General features: G+C 39.5%; 1 protein-coding gene across 1 annotated transcript; it reads right to left on the bottom strand.

Moving 5' to 3' along the window:
* Window positions 1–1,976: 1,976 nt before the first annotated feature.
* mov10l1 (Mov10 like RNA helicase 1) lies at window positions 1,977–14,429 on the bottom strand (the record flags this gene model as incomplete). The annotated part of the gene is made up of 21 exons (XM_083893717.1): window positions 1,977–2,022; window positions 4,596–4,687; window positions 4,786–4,926; window positions 5,538–5,645; window positions 5,781–5,930; window positions 6,497–6,643; window positions 7,170–7,269; window positions 7,345–7,466; window positions 7,688–7,834; window positions 8,769–8,943; window positions 9,783–9,874; window positions 9,957–10,027; window positions 10,109–10,286; window positions 10,411–10,525; window positions 10,773–10,970; window positions 11,658–11,801; window positions 12,152–12,339; window positions 12,501–12,613; window positions 12,814–12,973; window positions 14,131–14,264; window positions 14,399–14,429. The coding sequence occupies 21 exons, from the start codon at window positions 14,427–14,429 to the stop codon at window positions 1,977–1,979; spliced, it is 2,652 nt and encodes an 883-aa protein (XP_083749843.1).
* Between the last annotated feature and the right edge of the window lie 107 nt (window positions 14,430–14,536).

Raw genomic sequence — 14,536 nt, 5'->3', positions numbered from 1 at the left:
ACATGCGAGTTACACGTTTGTTATTTCATCTTCTTCATTTATCAGTTTTAAAAGGGTGGAAAATAAAAACTTTGCTTCCTTTCCATAAACCGACATGGAAAAACAACAACTTTCATCTCTCAAGGTTTACCTCAGAAAGAAATCTAGACAGACGGTCTCCTTCATATCGCTAGTCCCTTTCATGTGCTCCTGCTTCCTAATTGTAGGGTTTCATCAGAAGAGTCTCCAGTTCTCATTAGCAAAGCGGTGTCTCTTCTGCTCATCTGGCTTTGATCTACCAATAACACAAATTCAGATCCACATGCAAAAAAAACCCTACTAGCCCACCTCTTCTTGGGCTCATCTATTTGATGAAGCGGTAGCAAAGACGCATCCTTCTGCACAAGGCACTCAGGAACACACTAAGATGTCATTAAAATCTAAAATTAGTTCTTTCAATGTCACTGTGATGCTGCAGATGCTTTCTCAAGTACATATATATACATTTACCTTAATTAAGATTTGATAAGATAGTTATAGACAATATATCCAAGAATTCAATGTGTTATTTACATATTATCTAATACTATTTAACCTAGAACTCTTCTAGAAACTCATCACATCGGCACACTTAGTCCAGACATGTCATAATGCCATTCAAGCGGCCCAGCATCTTGTTTAGAGATGCAGACCAGGGGAACAGACACACACAACTCCGTCTCGTGTATTTAGGCAACTTAATCCAGCAACGCAACTACGTTACACCATCTTTGTATTTGTTTGGATGTCGTCTGTCTACGGACTCAGATGTTTATCTCATGTTGACGCCTCGAGGCCTTTAGAAAACTTTCCCTCAAGAATCAGAGGTCTCTATCACCACCCAGCCTGTGGCTTCAGACATGCCACAGTAAAGTAAACCCCACTCTGACGGGCTCTCGACTCTTGAGCCAGGTTTTTTACAACCTGATCTGTTGAGTGGAGGCTGGTTCCAGTTCGGGTAGACGAGCACAGCCCGTAAGAGGGGACTAACTGGGCAATTAGAGTCACAGACCAATTTGGGAGAACAATAGGTCCACACATTTAACAAGCTCCCCCTGCCAGGAGCCCAGCAGGGGTCTGTTGTGGGGCCTAATGGCTGTCCTGTAGACACAGTGTCTGTCTTGTTAATGTGTTGCCTGCCCCTGCCTCAGTTAATGAGAAGGTGATAGAGATAGAGCTGACTGGATGAGCACCTGTCTATCAAAGAGACTTCTTAGCAGACAATCGAGCCAAAAGTATATTCGCCATTCAATAAGAACATGGACATTTACTGCATCTTAGTGTAGGTATTGTTCATCCTGCTCTAATTCATATGGTCACTATTTTGCAGCACTAAAACATCACATTAACCATTTGCCATTTTTTAAACTTTGTAATTCTTATTCAACTTTACCATGCATTTCACTGACATTTCACCAGTGAGAGTGAAAACATGTCTCTTAGGTGTGATTTGCAGTTACGTCTCTGGCAAATTTACAAAAACTGCTGATGACCACATCTTGGTTAAGGCACAAGGTCTTGCTTTGTGAATAGAAGGAATATTGTGAGGTGATGGCAGGTATATAATATGTTGTACTGTTACAGTCCACATGTATGAGAAGACTACTATAAGTGTAGGTGTAGTTATTCATTCATTCATCATGGAAAACCCCATTCCTAATATTTCAGTGATGCTGATTAATTCACTTTTACAATATGATTAAGCAGAGGTAATAGCATTTATTTAGAAATAAATCTTGGTTTATAAATAAAAGGGCGTAAAATCATACCACATCACAATGACAGCACATCATGTTGAGAACATGGAGGTTTTTTCTGGTTTACAGGTATGAGTTCTTTATAGGTTATAGCTCATTACTTTTGTCAAGAGTCAGTATAAGTGAGATTTTACTGTCTAAAATCAATTGAATAGCACACGCATGGTGTTATGTAAATATTGTTTGGGCTGTTTAGTCCCTCTACTGTTCAGTCTCCATCAGCAGAGTGGGAAAGCAGAACAAACACCTGAGACACATCAAAGACAGAGGCACGATTCGTAAGGGAAGGGGGGGGGGGGTCTGGGTGTCTGAGCTGGGCTACCTTGCAGCACAGTGGACTTAGATAAAAGCTGTCTCCTCCCTGCACATAAGAGACTCATTAACTTAAAGAGTTTGAATTCCCATTTGCCTTTTTTTGCCCCCTCTACCACTCCACACACCCCACCCCTCTATCCTGCTGGGCTCCAGTAGGACTGACAGTCCCTGGGCAGACTGTCAGTAGCACTCATTTGCTACATCCAGTCTCCGGGCCTCGTGGGCAGACGTGGCCACACCGAGGTGTGCAGACAACCTGCCCCTAGAAACCGCAGACATCTGTGGATCAACGCAGTATACTAAACCAGGGTAATACACTCTGAGATTACCTGGCTCAGGAGCCATAGAAAATAAAGTGTTAAAAAAGTGTGAAAAAATACAATTAAAATAAATAAAAACAAAAACAAAAACAAGCACAAAAAATTAGTTAGAACATATATATTTTCTAACTAATTTTTTGTGCTTGTTTTTGTTTTTATTTACTTTAATTGTATTTTTTCAAATATATATATATATATGGTGGAAATTAAAGTAGCTGGTCAATTTCTTATTGCCTTTACTTTGAAGTATTAGCCTTTTCTTTTACTTTTTCACCACATTATTCATAATTATTTCTCTCTTTAATATCTTGCAAAATTATTTACAATACTGTAAAAAAAAAGAAAAATCTTAGCCCACGTTTATACTGCTGAAATGACCATATAGAATAATTATTTCTCAAATCACTCTGGAATGAAAATTCAGGAAATAATATCTTTGCAGTTTTGAAATAAATCTCACATCAAATCTCACAGCGTGGTACCATGAAGCATTTTTGAGATAAAGACACAGCTGAAGTGAAATACGGAAATATCAGTGTGAAGAGAATCTGAACAAAATGTCAGGAACATGAAGTTATGGTTCAGACATTTTTACAGCACTTCCATTAACTCAATATAATTATGTTCAACTGCTCATAAACCCAAATATCTAAGCCAATCATATAACCTCATGCATTCAGACATGTAGACATGGTCAACTGCAACAAAGCGACTGGATAAGAAAGGTGATTTGACGTCTCTTCAGACAGAGCTTTATATTTGCAAGTGAGACGCTAGCAATGCTGAGCTATGGTTCACAGGTTTTCTTGAATTTGGAGAACTTCAAGAACACACAAGCATCCACGGACAAGAACCAGAAAAGAGATCAAAACAGCACAGCACAGCACTGCACTGCACTGCACCACACAGTACCATCTGAGAAGAAAGGCCCTGTGGCCATCACAGCATATGAAGAATTGTCTTATATGTAATTTATCTTCCTCAAAAACAATATATGTAACGCACTGGGAATTCTGCTATTAAAAATAAGGCCAATGGTCACAGACCAGAGACTAACTTGTGCAGTGTTCAAACATTATTTTTATTTATTTCTTTAAGAGGAACATTGTTTTACATAAATAAGAAATCCCAATCAACTGTGTGACAATCCAAGGAAATGTCAATACCAGGAAAAACTTAAAGTCCAGTTCACGGAGACAAAGGCATCGTTCTCTTGTGCACTTCTTTACTCCTTTGCAACTCTGTGGGAGGAAGAAGAGTTGGGTTTTTAAAACTCAAACAAACGTGGCTCCTCCTTTTTTTAAGTCTTTGATCAATTACTTGAATAACATATTTTCTGAGAAAACAAAATATATATTATATTACACCTGCACAACCTACTTCAAGTCAAAGTCTTTTACTAAGACTAATTATGTTTAGATTATTGTTGGTGAAATTTGGTAAAATATTGTTAATATTATTGAATTAATGAATGTAATTAAAGTGTTCCCTGCCTTTCACTGGGATTAGCACGAGCAACCCTGTGAACCTCATGTGGAGGATAAAGCTGTAGACAATAGATGAATGAATGGATTTCTGCCAAACGAAAAAAAAAAACACCTAAATCTTACACACTTAAACTTTGAGAAATTTGCCAAACTCAGCAACAAGATGCAGAAATGAATGGTGATGAGACAGTCGCACATTAACTGTGGCTGTGACACAAATATGGGTTGTGGAAAATTAAAGGAGAGACAGCGTTGACACTAATGTGTGAGACTGCTGTTTATGTAGCAGCAACAGTTTACTGCTGGAGGTGAAGAAGAGACAGAACCACATGAGCTCTGTAACCACCAGAGAGGATGTTAGTAAAAAGGGAGGGAGGGAGACTAATTATTATTTTGTCTGTAGTGTTTCAGAGACGGCTCTTTGATGCAACATTCAGACAGTGAAAAGAGATGACAGTGGTCTTTAAAATGTTGCACACACTGTAGCCCCGTGTGTGAGAGAGAGACAGACATATAGCGGAGCCGAGAGTGGGTCTGATCAGCTCCTGTAGTTGGTAAACACCTATTTTTTTGACTAAACGGGACTTCATAAGTATAACTAATACCTAATGGCCTAATATTAGCCATGACTTACAAAATTCGTCAGTGAGTGTATTATTGGGCTGACAACAGTGCAGTGTGAGCTGGGCGTTACATACATCTGAGTGTCTCTTAGGGAGGGAGGGGGGTCACAGCCCAGATATGCCCCATTGATGTAACAGTACTGCAGCAGAGCCCGGAAACACACATCCTGGAAAAGGCATGTAAATAAATTCAATGTGCCGTCTAACACACGAGAATCAACATTGACTTACTGTAGATGAGCTGGGGTCAACTTGACTCACTTACCCGAATGAGAACATGGGGATTTCCAACAATTAAGAGCAGTGCTTTAGGACGAGTGACTGCCACGTTGAAGCGTTTGGGGTTGGCCAGAAAACCAAGTGAACTCTGCAAATCATCACTCTGTACTGACTCATTAGAGCGCACCTATTTAATCAGAGAACAAATAAAGTGAATTAACTATGGCAGAGTTATGACTCATGTTTGTCCTCAAGTATTTATACTAATTTTACATGAATGAGAATAGATAAGTGTGATGTCTTGATAAGTTCCATGTCAGGCCTTTAATTTCATCATTAAAGCCGTAATGTGCCATTTTTATGATTTCTGAATTGTGAAAATTTATTTATGTCACCGCAGAATGTGAAAACACAACTCTATGATAAAGTAACACGATATGTCATTATCAATTACAACCATCAAGGTACTATTCCAAACTCAAGTTGCAAGCACAAACCCTTGTTGTCTGGTGGTGCAAATTCTGAAAGAAACATTTTGTCTGTTCACAAAATCCCACTGCCTATGAGGTAGAGTAGAAAATGGATAACTAGACAGAAATGAGAAGGTTATTTGTATGCTGAACAGAGTTTGTTCCGCTTAACATGCATACCGTTTTAATGCCCAAAGTTGATATTAGTTTCTCATCGAATCGTTATGTAGAAATGGTATTTAGTATATTGCGTATTTTGCTTTTTAATATTTTTTTGAATGCTTGGATGATGTTTTAATCCATGTAGTTGTGATATAATTTTGCCTACTGTAGACATGATGATGACCAGGAACTCCTGTCCTTGGAACTCTTCCACCGATCCCACTTTGATGTCAGACAGGCCGACTTTTCCCAGGAGCACTCGAATCTTCTCACTCTGGAGAGAGATAGGAAAAACAAAATGTAAGAATCTATTATGAAAACGCACATTTGGATTTGGTGGATTATATATATTTATATTTTACAAAGATGAGAACAGTAATAGCCCAGTGTGAATTACTTAGACTCTTACTTGTTTCTTGTAGGGGGCAATGATGCCAATGTCTGAGGTATCCACAGGGTTGTAGAGCTTCTTGGCCAGTTGGCAGCAGTAGAGCATGACCTGTACAGCCTCCACTGGGTTGAACCATGATGGGTTGTTACCCTCCCTCATTTCTGTTCCCTGAAGGAGTAAAATCACTGAAATAAACATTTGAGCTCAATATCCCAGTAACAAATGTAAGATGCAATTAACAATTGAACTGGTATCTTTGGAGATACCAGCGATAGAAAAGAGAATGTGTCTCATTCTACAGCAAATTATATTGGCAGGATAACAAATGCATTTCTGACAAGACTTTGTTACCCTGACACCGTGAAAGAGAAGAGGGAGGCCTTTTTTGGGCAGGGTTTTCCACTGGCAGAGAGAGTTAACTACAGTCCTGGGAGCTTTACAATGCAATTCCCCCTGGTAAAAAAGCTTGGAAGGCAGTGTGAGTAAAGCCTCATGAGAACGGTAGTTGTAGATCAGCTTTGTCACCTGTAGTAATTAAAAGACAGCAGATTTCATTATGTAGACCGAGCACACACAGAAGAGTTTTCTCCAGTACACAAGATAAATAATACAACTAAAGTAATGATAAACGATTGAAAACATTTTATATACTTGGTAAAACCAAGTGCCATGCCTCATTAATTCATTTAAATATGCCAATAACATGCATGGACTTTTGCCAGCAGTGCACTAACCAGTTTAGGATTGTAACCCCATTCCTGTCTGGTGTACAGTGAGTTGGACATGAGCCTCTCTAACAAAGACACCCCAAGGCCAAAGGCAGCGGCCAGCTTGGACTTCACAACTGGACCCAACTGACGGGGGTCTCCAGCCAACACAATCTAAGTAAGGGGTAGAAAACATGTAGAAAACAACATTTATTTATGTTGTACTCTTGTTTCCTAAAATATACTATTGTTGTGCTATTTTACAAGTATAGGTATAAGTCACACTGAATACTTGACACTAACCTGTAGAATCTTATTTTGTTTTTGTTATTTTAAAACTGCATACATGTTTCCCATATTTTCTGGATTTGTTCAAATAAATTACTGATACATATACTCTATTGTCATTATATCACTGCTAAAACAGATCTAATGATGGCCTAAGACTTGTACACAGTGCTGTATGTTTGGTGTTTCAATGGACTCGCAGTGGATAAAGAAATATGCCTGGTGGTAAAAGTGGCATTAAAATGTGAGGGCAATAAATATTAATGGTCCAATATGACAAAGCAATGAGAGAAGAAGAGAAATACATCTATCGTAGAAACACACCTGGTACACATTTCAACAACAACAGTACTGCAAAAAAAAACAAGGCACCGGATAGTAACAGTGAAGTATGTGTATAATATGTGCTGACCTGTCCATTTTTCTCTGATACAAGGCTTATGGGGATGAGTGACTCTGGCTCAGTGGCTTGGCCGGCCTCATCCAAGAACACATGGGTAAAATGTCCCACTCTGAGTACAAACAAATTCACAGTTATTACACCGACACTGAATTGGGGGTAACAAAAAATACCACCCAGGACTTACTGTAGTCCAATATTATGGAACATTCCAGCGCTGGAGCAGGTGCTGACCACGATCCTGTGAAAAGAAGCCTGACGAATGTCCTCTCCTGCCTTTGAGTAAAGTTTGAGCACATCTGGGATCGACTGGAGGGAAAAAGAGACACATACATTTTACATGAAAAAGCAAAGTAATAAACGTAGCTGCAGACAGAAAATGTTACTGACAACGGCTCCACCCTTCCTGGTGGCAATGGCATCTGTGCACTGCACTGGAACATGTATATTTTTCCTTTGATCATGCAAAACTCAGATACTTGTAGCCAAACAACTGCGGTGGTTTTAGCTTCCCTGCTGCTGTACAGTACCTCATCCTGCCTACATGATGCATTGATGCGGGCCAAACTAGCAGCATCCAGGAAGCCACTGTCGTGAAGGCGGACGCAGATGAGGTCAGCCGCACTGTTGGAAGGAGTACAAACGAGTACACGGCTGCTGGGTAGAAAGTGGTACACCTGGAGGTGAGAGGACTTTGTCCATGAATCACATTAAGCAGGGGACAATATCGAAGAAAGCTCGACAGGAAACACAACCAAACATTGACATTTTACCAGTAGCAATTATGAATTTGATAAAGTTCAAAAGTCACTTAGATGTTTTCCTCCAATACAAGTATTTCGTAGGAATTATACTGGTCAAATTTCTGGTTTAGATATCAGAAGGATAAAAATATAAAATCCAATGCAATCCAAAAATCCAGTATCACATGCTTCACTATGCACAGAGCCTTGTGGGAGAAGTATATATGATAGACTGACATCGTAAGTACATCAGATCCTTGAGGCTTTAATTTTACTATCAGTATCCCACATGAAAGTGATAGAGACAACACTAATATATTTTTTGCTTTCCTTTTTCAAAACCTCATGAAACCTTTTTTTTTTTTTTTGAATATATCAACATTGACAGCAATGGCAAAAAGGTTCATTAATGTGGACATTGATTACAGTATTTGGACAAATGCTGTATCAAAAAAAAGAATATGTAATTTGAGGAAGCTCATCATATTTACAGTATGTACATATATTTATGCACAAAACTGTTGTTTTTTTATAAATTCAATTGCAATTAGTAATTTGATCTCAATTAAACAGGGTGAGACATGATTGACAGTTAATATTAACACATGACTGATCAAGCACTTGTTTCAATGCTCAACTCTCCCCCCGATCACTACTACTGGACACAGACTTGGGCTCTAAATTAATATATTTATATAGTTACTGTATAGGTTATGTCCTACTTCAATAAATGAAATTAAAATATTGCACAGTATTATCATAACATAGATCATGATCAATAAAAAGGTCTCCTCTACATTGGTTCAGAGTTACTTTGAACCTAATATGAATGCAAGTATATTCTATAGTGGTGTAGGTATGTATGTACCTGTAGTATAGCCTCTATGAGGGTGATTGTCTTCCCAGTGCCTGGAGGACCAAACAGTACATAGGGAATGGGCCGACACTCTCCAGCCAGGATCATCTTCACTGCCTCTTTCTGAGCAGGGTTCAGGTCAGGGTTAAAGAAGTTTCCTTTGCTGGGAATTGGTTTCGGTGGCAGTCTAACATCTAGGAGCACATATTGCATTTGTTACACACATTCTCAGTATTAGTCATTATGAAAAGACAAAGCTTAAAATGGGACAGTTAATTAAAAACACTTCAACCTTTAGTCTGTGTGGCCTTCGACTTCATGTTGATGGAAATGCTCGACACCTTTTTCACATTATCCAGGACTGGAGTCTGATTTTCAGATACAGATACACTCATGAAAAAGTAGAAAACACAGACATCATGTTGTATTATTGTTATTTTCTTTCACCTCACTGTCTACTGATTTGTTTTGGTCTGGCTCTTCTATCCATTTTCCTGTCCACTGAGGAGCCTGAAGAGTCACAATAGCTGGGAAGAGAACTGCACAACAAATGGGAAAATAACAGTAGTTAAAAAAAACTTCTAGTTAGCTTTGCAGTATAATTAAAAACGGAAGTTATTAAAAACACTAAACGTAATTGAAAGCGTGTATCCAAGATACTGTTAAAGTAAAACATGAAGCTTAACTCCCCCATGAAAGCCAAAGCAGTTCAATAGAAAACCAGATAAAAAGCACTACAGCACCATCTAGAGTCAGACTTCTAGAAATGGCCATTTCAATTTAGACAGACTTTTTTTTAAATGTAAAAATAAGATTGTTAGGACACCACAAAAACGTTTTTCTTACTGTTCCCAAACACTTTTGTCTGGTCAAGTGCATTATGACACCTCCTCATGGTGATCCTGCAAATACAAGCAGTCAAAATACTACTGAATAATTTCAAAAATGATCCATTTTGTGCAGTTGAAAAATAAAGAAATCACTGAGATACATTTCAGAGGATATTAAGACTTTCCTTTCTCTTACCTATTGAAAGAGAACTCAATATCAAGTGGCTCTCCGAGGTAGTTTCTCTGAAACTCCGACTTCACTTTCAAACTTACATCCTCATCTTTGATCTGTGTCAAAACAGAGCATCAGATCAGATTACATCTAGATTGAAGAAGCATTTATTGAGCTGAGTACTAAATATCTCCATACCTCTGTGACGTAACTAACAAACTCCATCACTACGCCGTCACTCCGTGCTTTCTTCAAGACTATTCTGTCACCTGTAGAGAAGGCTCATCAAGACTTTCGCGTTGAAAAAAAGAAACATCTGCAATTATGAAAGACACTTGAAGACTCCTCACCTATATTGACACTGGGTCTACCTTCAGTCAACCCATTGACCTCTAAGTGCAGGTAGGCAGCTCCCTTCCTGAGAAGGGCTCCAGTGATTGTGAATTCCCTCAGCTCCCTCTCAGCATGCAGCTCTTCCAGCCAAAGAAGGGCTGAGAAGCGTGAATGCATGTTGGACGGTGACAGCAACTGAGCAAACAAGGCAGAAAAGGCAAAACATATACAGTACTGTGCAAAAGCCCCCAGTTTTGTTGTTGGTATCTATCAAATTCTGAGCTCATTGGAACGATGTGATGAAAGTTGACATACTCACCTCTCCAAGACAAGGCTGAACCACCAGTACATCAGTCTGTCTCTCCACACAGTCTTTTAGAGCCTGTGGCACTGGGAAGCTCGGTAGGAACTGTGGCAACCGCCGCTTAGTAAATCTACAGGTGTTAAAGGCAATGTCAAACAAGTGGTAACTGGAAGTTAATCAAAACTGAAAAAAGATGTCCTTGGAGAAGATTTGGCACAGCTGCAGTTATACTGATGAGTAATTTAGGATTTTGTTTTGCATCATCCATTCAATTACTTTAATTTCTTCTAAAGAAAGGACCATAAATTGTTTTAATTTCAGATTTTTTGTGAAACCGTTAACATCAAACACGATCAGAAACATTTTGAAGCTCAGACCTCGGTGTCTCCTTTGGAGCAGAGACGGTGATCACTTGAGTCGGTGTTGTTGGGAGTGGACGAGCATCAGTAGGAGAATAGGGCACAGAGGGCTGTAGCAGGTTTGTCTCCTCACTGTCAACTGTGACCTCCAGGCGCCGCCCAATGGTGAAAGAGGAGAAGTGCAGTAATAGCAGCTCAGCACAGCATCCCAGGCTCCTGAGCAGTTTCCAATAAATGTAATTTAGCTGTACAGATGACATACAACCAACAACGTGTCCACAGACAGTTAACACCTCAATATTGCAAGGCTACATTCATCCCTCCGATTACTTTCTCCAAGAATTACTTCTACTTTTATAGCCACAACAATACAAAAAAGTGTCTTACTTTGCTTGACAGGCTACTGCAACAGACACCCTCTCTCCTGGTGAAATATCCAGTTCCCTTTCCAGCCTCCGTAGATCAGGGTAGTCAACAGTCTCCTTCAGCACTTCAGTACCAATTTTTTTATCAACCTCTGCATCAAAGGCTTGTTTTTCAGATGACTCGAGAGCAGACCCAAGAGCAGACCCAGAGCAATTTTCTGACAAAGGAGGCTTCCGTCTCTGAGATGTGGAGCCTTTAAGAGCAACTAAGCTGAACTGTTCTTCTGAGTCCCAGCCAGCAAAATCACAGTATTTCAATCTTTGGGTTGCTGAACCTTTATTTCTGTTCATAATCAAAAGAAAAAGATTATTCATTAGAGTTTACTGTGCTACGAAGGGAAAGGACATGTGACAGGTATGGTTTAATCCTTCCATTTTCTGTCTGAGCAGGGTTGTATCGAAATAAATGCTATTAAAAAGATAGTTTTACTGTCACACTAAAAAACAGGAGCATGTTCTTGCTTCCCTGGTTACTCACTGTATCCAGAACACCAGTTCTCGTTTCTCTCCAATGATTAGTTCCCCAAACTGTTGTCCATAATCTGACACATCCAGCTCTCCTTTGTTTTCAAAGATGGTTTGGAGTTCAGTCTCTGTCAGGATTGCAGGAATCGAGCATGCACTGCAACAACACAATTACAAACAGTAAACTGAAAACGATTTGAAAAGTGTCATATTCTCTCAGATTATTATTCAGATTTGCACCAAATGTCATACATTTTACTCTATGCACAATGAAATGCTGTATCCTCACCCTTAGTATGATCTATGCCAAAAGTTAATGAGGCCCATGCCCCACACTCCCATCAAATTAAATACATTCTGTACTTTTTGTTTCATCATACACATTCAGAAAAACTGTCAGACAGTTTTCAGACAAAAAATAGGCATCAAAAACACAGCACCATAAGTAATTTTATGTTAGTTGTTGCCCTGAAACAATGTGCTATATGTTCAGTCTGCTGTCAGTACCTCTTGAGACAGGGTGCCATGCACAGGGCCCTCCAGCTGTAGATGGACTGACTGCTCTCCACCATTACCAGGTTCACCTGATGGCCTGTCGAAGGCTGATAGTTTGCAGGCAGCAGCAGAGAGTCCAAGCAAAAAAACACACTGTCCTCCACCACGCCACTGTTACCAAACACACTGGTTACATGCACCTGGAGAAAGGGATCAAAGGCATGAAATAAGTTGTTTCACTTAACAAGGTTTTATTCTTACTTGTTTGGATTAAAAAAAGTGAATTGTATTTTAAGCGTCAACATTCCTCCACAATTAATACATTTAATAAACAGCTGAAAACTTTCACTGAGGAAATTACCCTGTCTAGGCGGCAATAGCGTAAAGGAGCCACAGAATGAGCCTGTGTCTTCCACTCCGTTGGATTGATAAAATATTTTGCTTGGACCCAGTCTCCTTTCATTGGTTCATACCCTAAAAGAAAAGACAGCAACGACATGAAGTGTGCCACTGGGCAGGAAATTTAACATCAACATTAAAAAGTGTGGCGTCTAGTTTGGCCAAATATGTTCTCTGTGGCTCAATTGCTACTGTGGGTGTATGAAAAAGAGAAAAGTTTAAGAAAAGCATCATGGGGCTTACCATTTTAGTGTGTGAAGTATAATGTGAAGTACCTTCGGAAAGACTGTAGCGTGAGAAGTGTGTGGTCTTGTTTATATTGCCGCTATCTCCATCGAATGATGTGACTGTGCCAATGAGAGGCCGCAGCCGCAAACTGTCAGCTTCTAGGGAAGTTCCTCCTCCATCATCCCAGGCTTCTGTACACTTTTCCACCTAAATGAGATGATTAATGCACTCCTCAAGAGTCAGTTCTTAAGCCTGCTAGAAGAAAGATGGCCAATGTTAGACTATTGTGGCAATTTATTTGACCATGGCTGCTTAACGGTGGTCCTATGTCATGCTGAGAGTTTCAAAGAAGGAAACTGTCAGTCTTGTAACCAAAGACAGCTTGTGAAATTTCCTGACAGTGTCAGAAATTTAGGATGAACATCTAATAGTGTGTGCTACTATGTGCGTCAATTAAATAGCCAATGAAAATCCAACATAAGCTGACATATTTATCAGTGCAGAACACAATAGAAGAAAAATGTCAATGGTGTACTAACATGTCAGATACACAGTGTATATGTAATCAAACACCTCTCCTTTGGATTTTTCTCCACACTCACAAACAGAATAATTGACAAATTCATCTTGTTCTGTTGTTAACCACCAACTTGCATTGCAGGCGAGAACATAGTTGACCTGCGTTGTAGCCTACGTTTCAGTAGGTGTCGGCACCATACAGTCTGTATGCATTATGCTCGACATCTTGGACAGGTTTATTAGATCCCCAACCTTCGCACAATAGGATTTATAATGAAAGAATCTGATCTAGATAGCTGAAATGCTACCAATGTCACCAAAACATAAATTTTCATTTGCATTTGCTATGTAGGGTGCACATATGGAAAAACATAGATTGTCCTTATTTTCTTTTTACCACACTCACAAAACTAGGGCTGCAATGATGTATGCATTAGTAATCTTCTACTGAATTAATGGCTACCTAATGTTTTGCCAAAACAAAAACAGTTTAAGTTAAAGAGTGAAGAATTGACTTGGATTAAATTTTCTGTGGATTTGGTGTTCCAGAAATCCTATTCTTAATCTTAGAAGAGAGGGAAGTGTATTAACAACGAGGGACACTGAGCAGCCTTGGCAGAGATTTAGTGCTCGTTGAGAGCTTTTGCATTTTGCTCCTCTGTGACAGAAACTGAATATATTTGCATTATGGACAAAGCAAGAAACCCCCATTTAAAATGTTCTGACATTTTCTGGACCATACAACTATTATATTAAGTTTTTTTTGTTTTTTTTTTAAATCACACACTCACCCTTAAAGCTTTCCACCCGCCTTGTTTATGATCTCTTATTGCTGTACAGTTCACCATGTCCCCTTCTTTCAGTCGCACCCCGCCGAGCACCTCCCCGCTGTTAAAGTAGACTGTATCGTCTATCATGCCATAGTCCAGGCAGAGCTGGCTCACCACACTGCCACGCATGTGACGAATGTCCTCCACACCTGACCACCAAAACAAACGTGGAGGAAAGACACAACATGACAAACTTATCCCAAACCCCGCACGCGTTGGTGTGTTTGTATTGCAGTGATTTAAAAAATGTGACTGAGACAGCTTTTAGGACAGTAGCATTTACCGAGTTCACCGCCCAAAATGCCATCATCCATCTCCCCAGTCCTCCACAATGGAGACACCAGCTTAGACAGCAAGAGTCGCACAGTAGACAGCATTTCTGTCACTTAAACAAACAAACAGCGTGTTAGAATGCCAACCA

This window comes from Microchirus variegatus, assembly GCF_963457635.1.
Source record: "Microchirus variegatus genome assembly, chromosome: 8".
Taxonomy (NCBI): domain Eukaryota; kingdom Metazoa; phylum Chordata; class Actinopteri; order Pleuronectiformes; family Soleidae; genus Microchirus; species Microchirus variegatus.
The sequence above is the reverse complement of the archived record's forward strand: the minus strand, read 5'-3'. Positions and strand labels throughout refer to the sequence as shown.